General features: G+C 43.2%; 1 protein-coding gene across 1 annotated transcript; it reads left to right on the top strand.

Moving 5' to 3' along the window:
- The first annotated feature begins 7,234 nt into the window (after nucleotides 1-7,234).
- Nucleotides 7,235-12,130, top strand: LOC110089365 (guanylate cyclase activator 2B). Its single transcript, XM_020812378.3, has 3 exons — nucleotides 7,235-7,611; nucleotides 9,086-9,278; nucleotides 11,455-12,130. The coding sequence occupies exons 1-3, from the start codon at nucleotides 7,534-7,536 to the stop codon at nucleotides 11,517-11,519; spliced, it is 336 nt and encodes a 111-aa protein (XP_020668037.3). The 5' UTR covers nucleotides 7,235-7,533; the 3' UTR covers nucleotides 11,520-12,130.
- The last annotated feature ends 364 nt before the right edge of the window (nucleotides 12,131-12,494 follow it).

Here is a 12,494-nt window from a genome sequence, read left to right as displayed (position 1 = left end):
ACAAATACCATTCTCCTCAAAAGATCTCAGGCCATGATGTTTTGTGTTTCTGTGGCTCACATTCATCCGACTAAAGACTCAATGCTAGTAACTATTGCTGGAAAAGCTTCCGAGAGTGGTGACACCTTAGACATACTCCATGATACTGTGCTGGCTAGAACTCTGAACAATGCAGGTGTAATTATGGAAGGATAATCTGGCTCTTGATTCCCTGCTCAGATAAGCAATAAATTTGACCAAGTCACACATAGCCCAAGGCCAAATTCTGCACAATGCCAAGGTGACCTTTCAAAGCATAGATCACAAGTCCGATTGTTGCTGAAAGAAAGAGAGAACTTGAGAAGTCCCCATTTTGAAACCAGCAGATGGTGAACGTCACAGATGATACATGCAGGCGGAAGGAGGCACACTCTGGAATCAATGTTGACAGGCCTCCAAAAGTTGCGGGACTTCCATTAAACCAAATGGTTATAACTGATGGCGACAAGTGTTTGGAATTGTGTCTAGAGGATCATGGTTGCCCATTTGTTGGGTTTGACCAATTAACACCTTTATTAAGGTGCTGGTTTTTTTTTTTAATAATCCACAGTCTGAAAGGAGATAGATTGGAATCTATTGGTGGATCTCTGAGCAATTGTGCATGCCATGTTGCATATTTGCACATCGTGTTTATCATACATTTGATGTTATTGGAAATTGCTTTGGAAATGCTCAGATCTAAGTTGTTTATAAATACAATAGGGCCCCCTTATCTATAGGATCAGTACATGCTGAGTCACTTCTCCACGGTCTGAAAATATTAAGCAGATTAAAAGAAAACTCCTAGAAATATATATTTCTAAAGGTATCATTACCAGAACTGGTCATGGGAGGGAGGCAGAGATCATGCTTTATGTATAGCATTTGTTAGAGAAATACATTTCCACAGTGTCTTTATCTGAAGTGGACAATAGAGGGAGCCAGAGACCATCCTATGTATGGCAGTTGCTATAATCTGCATTTTTCAGTATCCACTGGGCAGGTCTTTGAACCGATTCCCCGCAGATACAGCGGTCCCGTTGTACTTATTAATAAATGAAAAGTCTGTGATTCAATAACTGCCAGCATTTTCAGCGATGAATTGATGGGAAAGACCTTAGCTTTAGACTTCACAGAAGCGCGGTTGAAGACGAAAGGCCGAATTGAATGGTGAGCTTTAATTTGCTTTGGTTTGGCAGGCAGGGATCGGCTGATGCCCCCTTGACTGCAGTTTATTTTACTTTTATTTCATTAGCTTTATATATTGTCCCATTAGTGCAATGCACTATTCTGGGCATTCAACCACAAGTGGAAGAGGAGGAGAAAAAAAAAATAACAAAAACATGTGAAACTACAGAAATATTAAACCATGAAAACAAACATACTGTAAAGGCATTTTCTGGATGAGAGTGAAAACAGAGGTGCAGGTGGTTGTGGAAGGTCTTCCTGAAGAACAGTGTTTTAAGGTGAATGTTAGCAGGACGGCTCCATCAGTAGCTCGTTCCACAGAGTCGGTGCCACTATGAAGAAGGCCCTGCTCCTCATAGGCAGTGGTTCCCAACCTTGGGCCTCCAGATGTTCTTGGACTTCAACTCCCAGAAATTCTAGCCAGCAGAGGTGGTGGCGAAGGCTTCTGGGAGTTGTAGTCCAAGATCATCTGGAGGCCCAAGGTTGAGGACCACTGTCGTAGAGGACCTCCGGGGTTCCCTCTTGGTTGACAAAAAGTACTCAGCCATCACCTTCACCCTTCAAGGACGTTTTGGGATAACTCTGCTCACAATACAACCAGGGTCTGCTGAAAGGGAGGCTGCACAGGGCTCTGTTATCAATAGGACGTCTTTTGACACAAGTCTGCAAGTTTTTACAGTCCATGGCAATGTTTAATGGCTTGGATCACGATTCTGAGGGAGCAAACAACTCACTCTGATAACCCTTTTGACCTAGCATTCAAGATGCGTATGAGTGTGTCGAGGAAGGAATGTCAAATATAAAGGAGGTGACATTTTGGTCTCCTCCCCTTGGCCGTTCACTGTCTTTTCTTCCTTGTAATTCATATTTAGTTCGTTCCAGTTTGATTAGGAGACTGCTGAAACTTTCAGTTCCATGAGTCACTTTCCCTGAGAGAACGTACCTGAAGGAATAGTTTTGATGTACGGCACATCTAGACTCACAAAGGAGAGGAGATATTTTAAGGTAATCCAGTCCAGCCTTCTGTCGGCCTCAGAAAATGGAAAGGATTGCGTGCGTTTGGCCTAGAACTCCTCTCATACTTATGCAAGAACCTATATCTTTCTTTAGACAACAATGACAATTCCTGGTAATCTCCAGGAACTATAACTCTCCTTTTCTGGCTGATTGAATGGGATTGATCTCATCTAGAGCAGCAGAACACAGATGTCATAGAATCATGAAGTTGAAAGGGGGCTCATAAGGCCATCAAGTCCAACCCCCTGCTCAAGGCAGGGATCCAGATCAAAGGATATCTGCCAGGTGGTGGTTAACATTTCTTTCGAATGCCTCCAGTAGTGGCAATCTCACCATCTCTTGAGGTAAATGATTCCATTGTTGTACTGCTCTAACAGTTAGGAAGGTTTTTTTTCCTGATATTCAACTGTTTGAAAACTGCCATCATATGTCCTTTCATCTGTGCGAAAGTTCTTCAAATAGTCCAAGATGGCTGTCATATTGCCTCATAACTATCTTCTCTCTGGCTTAAACATCTCCAGCTTCTCTTGGCAGAGTGTGGAGATGTTAAGGCTTAAAAAACTTTGAACCATGCAGCAGATAAAAGTTCAGGGACCTATAGAGTCAAATTTCCCCTCAGTAGACAGCCCTTCTTGCTTAGTCCTCCTCAACTGGCACCTACTGTCTCAATAATTCACCCAGAGACATTGGTAAGAGAAGAGAACAAAAAGTTCCACTTTACTCACATTTCTTCATAGATCAAAACCTGAAAAGCAGTCTGTGGAAAAACAGTAACTGATTACATGAACGACATTTAACTGATTAACTACCTGCATAGTAAAGAAGGAACAGGTGATACCTTTATTAGACCATTAAAAAAATCAGGCAAACAACAAACGGTGAGCTTTCAATGATAATTCACCTTGCACCAGGTTCTTGGGGTAGTTCCAAAAACGATATGCTTTTATTAAAGTTCCAAAGTCTCATGGCCTTGGTTGGGGCCAGCGGAGCCTCTTAGATGGATATAGATGTAGTCTGCAGGAGGCTTATGGGGGGGGGGGAGGGTGTGGTTTAAACACCTTCTCAGCCACTGGTTTGGGAATTTATAATTCAATTCTTTAAACCCAAGGCTGCTAAGCACTCTGATGGAGACCGGCTACGCTTCTGTGTTACCTTGTTTTCCCTGGCCAAATAAGAAATTCTTTGAGTTTCAAAATGAAGGCAGTAGGTGGCGACAAGGGGGATCCAGAGTGCTCTCCAACTCCTTTTCTACTGCTGGGTCTTGGGTTCAAATCCCCACTTTTTATTTTATTTATTTATTTATTTATTTATTTATTTATTTATTTATTTATTTATTTATTTATTTATTTATTTATTCATTCATTCATTCATTCATTCATTCATTCATTCATTCATTCATTCATTCATTCATTCAATTAATTAATTAATTAATTAATTAATTAATTCAATTTACACCCGTCCATCTAGATCAAACGTCTACTCTTTAGCCAGGGAGGCTTCTTGGAAGTCACACAGGAAACCACTGAACATCTGAAGTTCATTGAAAACTATACTATGGGGGTCATGGATTGGAATTGACTTGACTGCCTTGTAATTAATGGGGATCTGCATCACCCCGGCAATTTATGGGATGGCCTTTTAAGACCAGGGAGGCAAATGGAGAGAAGCTGTCAAGCTCCCCTGAGAATTTCCCAAGGAAGCAAGTTTCTGAAGATTCGAAGTGTCTGATCTTCTTTTTAAACCACAGTATTGGATAGACACTTCCTTTCCGATAGGCCTGTAGAATAAATAATGACTCATATCCTCTCCTCCCACTGATAACAGGGTTGATGTAAGGAAGTTTACTAATGAAATACCAGCTGAGGAATAGGATATTTTATAGCACCATTGTATACATTTGCTTAGCTGATATTTCTGGGCCATGTCTCTGTGGAATGTTTGCTTAGAAGTTAACCTTATTAATTAGTAATTTAAAAAAAAAAAACTTTTCGAAAACTCCACGCACCCACGCCTCTCCTTTAAATATGTATCGAAGAGGCCTCTTAAAGGTCCCAGGAGAATCCTAGGGAAAAAGATATTTTGGTACGTTTATTGGAAAGAAAAATGTGACTATGCCATGCAGGAAGGACTGTGTACTGTACTTGCAAGGAGAAATGGCAGGTGGGAACAGAGCTTGGAAAATTTATTTTTACAGACTACAGATCACCGAATCCCCCAGCCAGCATAGCCAATGGCCGTGGTAGAAGGGATGTGTAGTCCAAAATAAGTTATATTTCTAAACTTTGAGAGAGAAAAATATAGTTAGGGTTCCTTGATGTATCCCTCACTGTTTTGCTAAACCTGCTTCTCTTTTACCTCCCTTGGGGGGGGGTGTCAAACTAGACAACACACTTAGCACATATTTAGAAGCAGTGCTCCTATTGGTTAAAAAAAAGTCTGATTGTCATAACACATTCTATGCTACAGGAGTGGGGGAATCAAATTCTCAACCTCTGGTTCCACAGCCAGATATTTAAACCACTGAGCGATCCAGCCAGCTAGTTCTATGCTATACCAACCACAAAACAAGATTGCATCGAAGACCCAGAAATCAGGTATTGGTCATTTGTAGACACCGTTCACATTTGACTGCTAAGGCACACAACTCTGAGGCTGACCTGTCAGAAGAGGAGTGACAAACACGTTAAATGCAGGGGTTTACAGTCACCTTTAATATGATAATATAGATGCATTGGCATTGCAATAAATCTCTCTCCAGTCGTCTGGGCAAACAAACTAGCCACGAATGCTCATATGAAAATGCACCTATAAACTAAAACCCAGTAAGGCAGAGGTGAAGGTTTTAACTGGAATACATCACTCACAGAGACAGAATGCATGGTCAGAATCTTAACTGATTATTTATGCTTGCGTAAGGGTGGTCATGTTTGCTAACTCCTAACAGATCACAGCAGAGGAATAAAACTGGGGAGGATCCCAGGAAGTGATGGGAGTTTGATGGGGGCATAGCAGTGGAGGAAGAGACCAAAGGAGTGAAAGGCAGGGAGTTCTATATCACCTGACTTTTCCAACATCCTTCAAGGCAGAGAAGATCAAGCCCAAGACACTCACAGACAAGCAGAAGAAAGTAAAAAGGGAAGAGGAATCGTAGAGAGATGAGACACTTTGTGGCGTGTGTGCCACAGTTGTCTTCTTGCCTGAGAACAACACAGTGTGCCCACGCAGCAAGTGTAAAGTGGGTAGACCTTTTTGGAAAGATAAGGGAAAGAACTGGGGGAGTCAATGGCCATACTTAAGGGTATAAGAGAAGATTAGTGGAATATAGTCCGAACTCTTGAGCAGTAGCTGCCACGGAGGGAGGCGTTGGGGGGGGAAGAAGAACCAGACAAAGCAGAGGAGGAGAGTGTTACATAGTGGAGGAAGCACCATGGGGAAAAGCCCCTGCTAGGAGCCGAAGAAGGAGAAGACACGCTACTCGAGTAGAACTGCGAAACCACTTTCAGGTTCCTGAAGATGAGCCTGGCAGACAGCATGCAGAAGAAGACCTGCAAGAGAAGAGAGAACAGGAGAGAGGCTGAAACTCAGTCAAGGAGTGTCGTTGAACCCACGCCCCTACAAAAATAAGTAGAGAAGAGTAGTCGTAAGGGGTGACTCCCAACTGCGCGGGATGAGAACTGAAATACGTCAGAAAGATACATGGATCTCCTCGGTATGCTCTCTCTCGGGATTAGGGAATGTGTGACATAAGATATCGTGGCTTCTGCAAAGCCTTTGACAAATGACCCACGATATTCTGATTAGCAAGCTAATTGGGTATGGGTAGAACAACGATCAAGTGGACACACAGTTTGTCACAGAATCGTACTCTGAGAGTGCTTATCAGCGACTCCTTCTCAAAATGGGAGGAGGTAACAAGTGGGGGTATCCCAAGACTCTGTCCTGGGCCGAGTGCTCGTCAACATTTTTTGTAATTTTACATTGGGGATGTTTAGCTTTGAGGGGTAAAAAAAGTCTGAGGGCTGATACAATTACACTTGAAAGGTAGTCCTACGGAAGAAGGGCAGGATCTGTCCTTGATCTTCATAATAGGCTCAAGCTGCAGATTTAGGGTGACTATCAGGAAAAACTTCTTAACTCTTAGAGCAGTATGACAATGGAATTCATGATCTTGGGAAGTGGGGAGCGCTCCAACGCCGGAAAGCATTCAAACTTGGACATGTTCTTCTGCATGGCTCTTAAAGGTTATGGTCCCTCCATGCCGGTATAGAAGCAGCCATTGAGTTTCCTGGAGTTTTATTTCTTTCAATTGCAGCTAAATCAAACAGATCCTTGTATCCGAAAGGCAAATAAAAATTTTTGTGGCTTTAGGCAACCACACGATCGAGGAACTGATACAACTTCGCCCATGTGTGCGTGACGGCAAAGCACTGGGTGTGTTGACCTGACGGAGGAATTTCACTTCTGTGTAGATATTTTCGCAAATGCTTTCCAGAACGTAATAGCTCAACTGTAGAGCTCATAGGCATGCGAAACAAGAGCACAGGTACACAGTTGCCTGAACTTTGATTAACATAGTAGTCTGTAACGTTTATGATGATTAAGCAGCTAGTTTCTCTGGTGGTCTGCTTTGCTTCACAGAAGGAAAAAGAACTCTCATTTTACATGGCGACATTTTACACAAACTTCAGAAACCTCGAGAGAGTGGAGGGAAAAAAAGGACATCTTTCGTTCTTGCGATAAAGACGCCCCCAAAACTCACAGATCCCAACAAGGTCCTAAAGGGGAATGAGCTATCTTCAAATGGCATCTATTTTCAAGGACTGCCACCTACTTTTCTAGCTTTCGCACTAGACCGAGGCTACACCTCTGTCATTTTGGCACCGATTACAATTCAATCATTTTTTCCCCCATGTTATATGTTTTTTCCCAGGCTCGTAAAGTGAGATAGTGCAAATCTGAAGCTGCTGTGGTTTTCTTTAAAACCTCCACTCCTTTCTTCCTCCCCCCCCCTTTTTTCTTTTTTACTGGGCGGCAATAAATGTGGTCTATACAACCAGGCCTGATTAATAAATTACCAAGCTGGTTGATCTCTGTAGAAGCTTTATAAAACGGTGCCTTTTTTCCCTGTCTCTCTGTGTGGGTGGGGTATAGTTTAAGAGGTAGAAAACTGAGCAAGTGCTTAGAAGGAGGAGAGAAAGAGAGAGCAAGAAGCAGTAGAATTTTTTCCCACTGGAAGACGTGGAGAGGAGGGATACTGACAACCACAGAAAACACAGTTGCTCCAGAAGGAGAGAGCTGGAAATATTGGTCATGGCATCCATGGTCATCCCTGTGATGGTCATCTTTTCAATGGTGGTCCAGACCTGCCTATCTGCCGTTATGGTCCAGGTAAGTCTTCTGTCCCCTCGACATGTTATTGGAGAGGTGCTTCCAAAGCTTCTCCCGACGGCAGATTCCCTACGATTTGGTTGGGATGCAGCCAAGGATGGTTCAAGCAGGATCAACCGGCAGTTCGCCATGTGACGGAAACATGCCTTGTGAGTTTGCAGAGGTGTGCGTCGTCATGAGCCAAAATGTCAGAAAGAACGTCCTCACGGCATGAGCTGTTTGGCAAAGATCTCTCTCAAAGGCCCTTAAAAAGTTATGTAAACGAAAGGAAACCGGGTGTGTTTGCGTGTGTGTAACTTAGTTGTCTCACATTGCTGCACTTTTCAAATGGGATTTTGCTGTGCTTCTGTTGCTGTGGGGGGAAAGCACCATAATAATAATAATGATCACTTTTGAATGGTAGGGCTGGAAGAGACCCCATGGATTCCTCTCAAAGAGGCCCAGTGTGGAACTGAACCCCCTACCTCCGGCCCCTCAGCCAGAGACCTAAGCCACTGAGCTATCCTGCATGTACTGGTAAATGCATTACTGGTTGCTTGTAATATCTAATTGTTCCCCTAATTAAACCTCTCCTAGTTTGGTACCCTCCATAAGTTTTCATCAGTTTTGGCTGGAAATTATGAAAGTGGTTGTCCCACACATATGGAGGGTGTGAAGTTGTGGGAAAGGGGTCTAAACCTTTTTCAGGCTTTTGGTGAGTGTCCTTGCTAATACGGAAGGACATAACTTCTGGATAACTTCTAGATAGCTCAGGGGTTGCGGTCTCTGGCTGTGAAGGTTGGGAGTTCGATTCCCCATTTGGGCCTCCTTCACTTGATGATCCATAGGGTTCCTTTCCAGCTCTGAAGTTCTAAGATGATATTGATGATGATGAACACCTTGCTGGAAATCAGCCTTCAGAACTGTACAGAGAATCTCGATGGACTTTCTACATGGGGAAGAAAAGGATGATTGATGGGCAGGTTTAGCATGTAGCCTCTGCTCGCTTGTTCACTGTATGGAATTCGTGACAATCTAAGTAGAGTTCTAGTTAAAGAGAGTGTATGCACGTCAGAGTGGGGCAGAAATGATCTGAATTGTAGGATTATAGAATGGTTCAGGTAGTTCAAGCCGCTCCTCTGTGCAGGTTGCAAATTGGTGTTTAAATGGACCTAGGAAAAAGGACAGTTCTGGGATGAGACTAGAACCCAGGCTACGTCCTTAAGAACATGGAATCATGGAAAGGGCATCAAGCTAAGTTAGATCCTTGGTCTATGTCGACCACTGTGATGAACTTTAACTGGTAGTGATGGCTTTCCACAACTTTCAGGCAGCTACCTGTAGCTGCAGAACTAGGGAATTTCCTGGTGGTCTTCCACCCATGTGCTTAACCAGGGCTGATCCTGCTTAGCACCAAAAATGAGATGAGAGCAGTTGTGCGTAAGACCATTCGACGATGTGGGGTCAACTCATGAGTTTGGTTGCCTTGGAGCAGGATGGAGGCCTCGCCTTCCCCCTGGAGTCGGTGAAGAAGCTGAAGGTCCTCTTGGAAGCAGATGCAGGATCCGCTCCCTCCCGCCAGAGGAGCCAGCTCCCTCTCATTGCTGTTTGTAAGAATCCAGAGCTGCCCAAGGAATTCGAGCCAGTCTGTAGAAGAAGAGATGCTCCTCTCGTTTTCAAGAGGCTCAGTAAGTGAACAGGGCTGGCTTCCTTTCCTTTCCTTTCCTTTCCTTTCCTTTCCTTTCCTTTCCTTTCCTTTCCTTTCCTTTCCTTTCCTTTCCTTTCCTTTCCTTTCCTTTCCTTTCCTTTCCTTGCAGTTTTCCGGAGCTTTCTACGAGGTAGGATAGTAGATGTGTGAGTGTGTGTGTGTGTGAGAGAGAGAGAGAGAGAGAGAAACTTTGTCAGGACTACACTGATTAAGAAAGTGTTAAGCACATGTGTTGCTCTTAAGAACCCGCCTTCTACTAGTAAAGAGTAGTTAGTTAGTTAGTTAGTTAGTTAGTTAGTTAGTTAGTTAGTTAGTTAGTTAGTTAGTTAGTTTGTTTGTTTGTTCGTTTGTTTGTTTGTTCGTTCGTTCGTTCATTCGTTCATTCGTTCGTTCCACTTTTCTCCCAGTGCTGGGGCCCAAAGCGGCCCACAATGTTAAAACAAGGAACACTAAGAGCACAATAAAGTACAGATCAAAAAGCAGTTAAACTGCAGCAATAATTAAAAATGAATGAAGCTATTTAAAAAAACACCCATTTACAACTTTAAAAACAAACTTAGAAATCTAAAAAGCTTTTTTTTTTAAAAAAAATAGCATCCATTGTTGGTGGAAGGATAGAAGGAAGGAAGCCAGCCTTATCTCCCAAGGAACAGCATTCCCCAACCTGGGAGCTGCCACAGAGAAGGCCCTCTCCTGTGTTCCCCTCACGTGCATCTGCAATGATAATGGGACGCTCCTTTCTTCCTGTCTATCCCCTTCATACACAATGTTCTCGTGTCCACAGATGAGACCACCAGAATGTCCCCGGTCTGTTTTCAAGTCCTTGGGTCAGCCCTGGCCAACATTTTCCACTCCTCCCTGTCCCACCCTAGTCGCTCTCATATTTGCTAAGTCTTGGCTTGACCGAGAGACATTCTTTAACCAAGAGTTTTCTTTCCGATAAACTTTTGTCTTATTTACTCTATCCCATTTATCTGGCTCATTTTAATCCTGCAAGCCTGCACCTTCTTTTTCTGGTGCGTGGGGGTGGTTTACAAAAGTTTGGCTCCATGGATGAGTCCCCGGAAACTTCTACATGGACCTCCGCTCCAAACAGAGGTCAGCTCTCCCATAGTCAGGATCTAACGAAATAGAAATAGGATGAAAAATTTTCTATGGCTGTTGATGAACAAGCAGGTTGATTGGCAGGGACCCATCAACAGGCTGCTGTAAGGAATGAAGCCCAGTTTTGTAAATTTTTGGAAGACCAGTTTGGGAACTAACTTCATGGACCTCCAGATTTTATTTAACATATTCACACCAGCAGAATTGATGTATGAAACTAGATTATCTTCGTCTTCTTCAGAGACATGGACGTAGTGTTTAGGGTTCTATCTAAGCCTTCCTCCCCCAAAACAGGATTTCCACTCAACCCTCCAAATTTTCCATTTCCAGCAGACATTGAACTGACCAAGGGTTCTGAGTCTCATCGGAATGGGCTGGCTTGTGTTGACCAATTGAGAACATTTCTCCCTTTGGTTTGTTGAGTACGTCTTTTTGGGCTATTGAAGAGTTCACATCTCCTGCTGGCATGGGCTGTAAGAAGACTTGACACCCCCTTTCCCCATCGAGAAGAAAAGCTCTTAGAATGGCGTAAAATTGTATAGTGGGATGAGAGTCCTAAACTCTGGGATGATTGAGGACAGATCCCTCTGTATGAGGACCTTTCAAGTATTTGAAAAGTGCTCATGACCTCCCAAAGTCATTGGCTCCATTGTCATACTGCTCTTACATGTTGCTCTTCCTGACAACATGTAAAACATGTTAACTCTGTGGTTTAAGGTTCTGGTCGGGGAACCAAAACTTGGAAGTTTGATTCCCTGCCTGGGCCTTCTTGACAAGGGCTGGACTTGATGATCTATAGGATCCCTTCCAACTCTACAATTCTAAGAGGAGAAGGATGGTCTCCATCCTAAACCTTTTCATGAGTGTTGCATCTCTTCTGCTCCTTGACCAGAGAGAGCACCTTCAGTGAGTCCAGGGTCCATTTTTCTGTTCTGAGGGAGGCTACACTTTTGTCCCCTCAGTGTTCAAGCAAAACAAATACAAACCAGTCTTGAATCGTTCCTTGCTAAAAACAGCCAAGCTAATTTTAGTTTTTTTTTCCTTTTGAGCAGATTTGGCTGTAAGCGATGACCTATGTGAGATCTGCGCCAACGCGGCCTGTACTGGCTGTTACTGAGGGGAAATAGTCAACGACGGAGGCCATTTTTGACTCTTTGATAGAAATATTTGGAAACGGTGGATCACTGAGTGTCCTTTCACTAATGTTGTCCTTTCAATGGTGGTCGTCTCTGTTCATTTTGAAGCAAAGGTGATATCAAATTCCTTCCCTTAAATATCAAGTCATCTCCTGAGCTTTGAGGATCCTAAATGAAGAAGATGAACAACCCTAAATTCTTGAAAGACTGGATTATGAGGTAAATTTTGATGGTAGCCTTAAGGGCAACAGTAAGTGTAGCTGGCGCTGTGCATTATTTCTGTTACAATGCCCACAACGCCCTAATCCCACTGCCATGTCCTGTTTTACGACTGGTGGTATATTTGTGAATGATACTTCAGAGTGAAAAACAAAGAAGAGACTGTTTATCAAGCCTCTTTCTTGGCCAAATTATGCACTATGTGATGAAAAAGAGGAATTCCTGAAGGATGAGATGGCTGGACAGTGTCATCAAAGCGACCAACGTGAATTTGACCCAACTCCGGGAGGCAGTGGAAGACAGGAGGGCCTGGCGTGCTCTGGTCCATGGGGTCACGAAGAGTCGGACATGACTTAACGACTAAACAACAACACACTACAATTGGAAAGTATTTTTTTAAAACCTTAGTTACTGCAGATAGCAATTAGAAGTCATTCATGATAAGGAATAAGTTACTTCCCAGTTTTCTTATGACTTTGGATCAATAATTTTTTTTGCCAAGCTTTGTGAAGAACAAACAATTGTTGAGTGGCCTCAGTACAGAAGAGGTTAGCAGAATGTGTCCTAATGCCAAGCTACGTCTGTATATTTTGTTCCAATGTCATTCTGCTATTAGTGATGGGATTTTTTTGGATCCTAAATCCTGTAAGTCTCCATTCTGGGAGTTCTACCTGACACACAGACCCTTTCCAGACACCTGGATGTGGCTCGCCTGGGTGAAAAGGCCTAAACTGGAA

This window comes from Pogona vitticeps, chromosome 7, assembly GCF_051106095.1.
Source record: "Pogona vitticeps strain Pit_001003342236 chromosome 7, PviZW2.1, whole genome shotgun sequence".
Classification (NCBI taxonomy): Eukaryota; Metazoa; Chordata; class Lepidosauria; order Squamata; family Agamidae; genus Pogona; species Pogona vitticeps.
The sequence above is the reverse complement of the archived record's forward strand: the minus strand, read 5'-3'. Positions and strand labels throughout refer to the sequence as shown.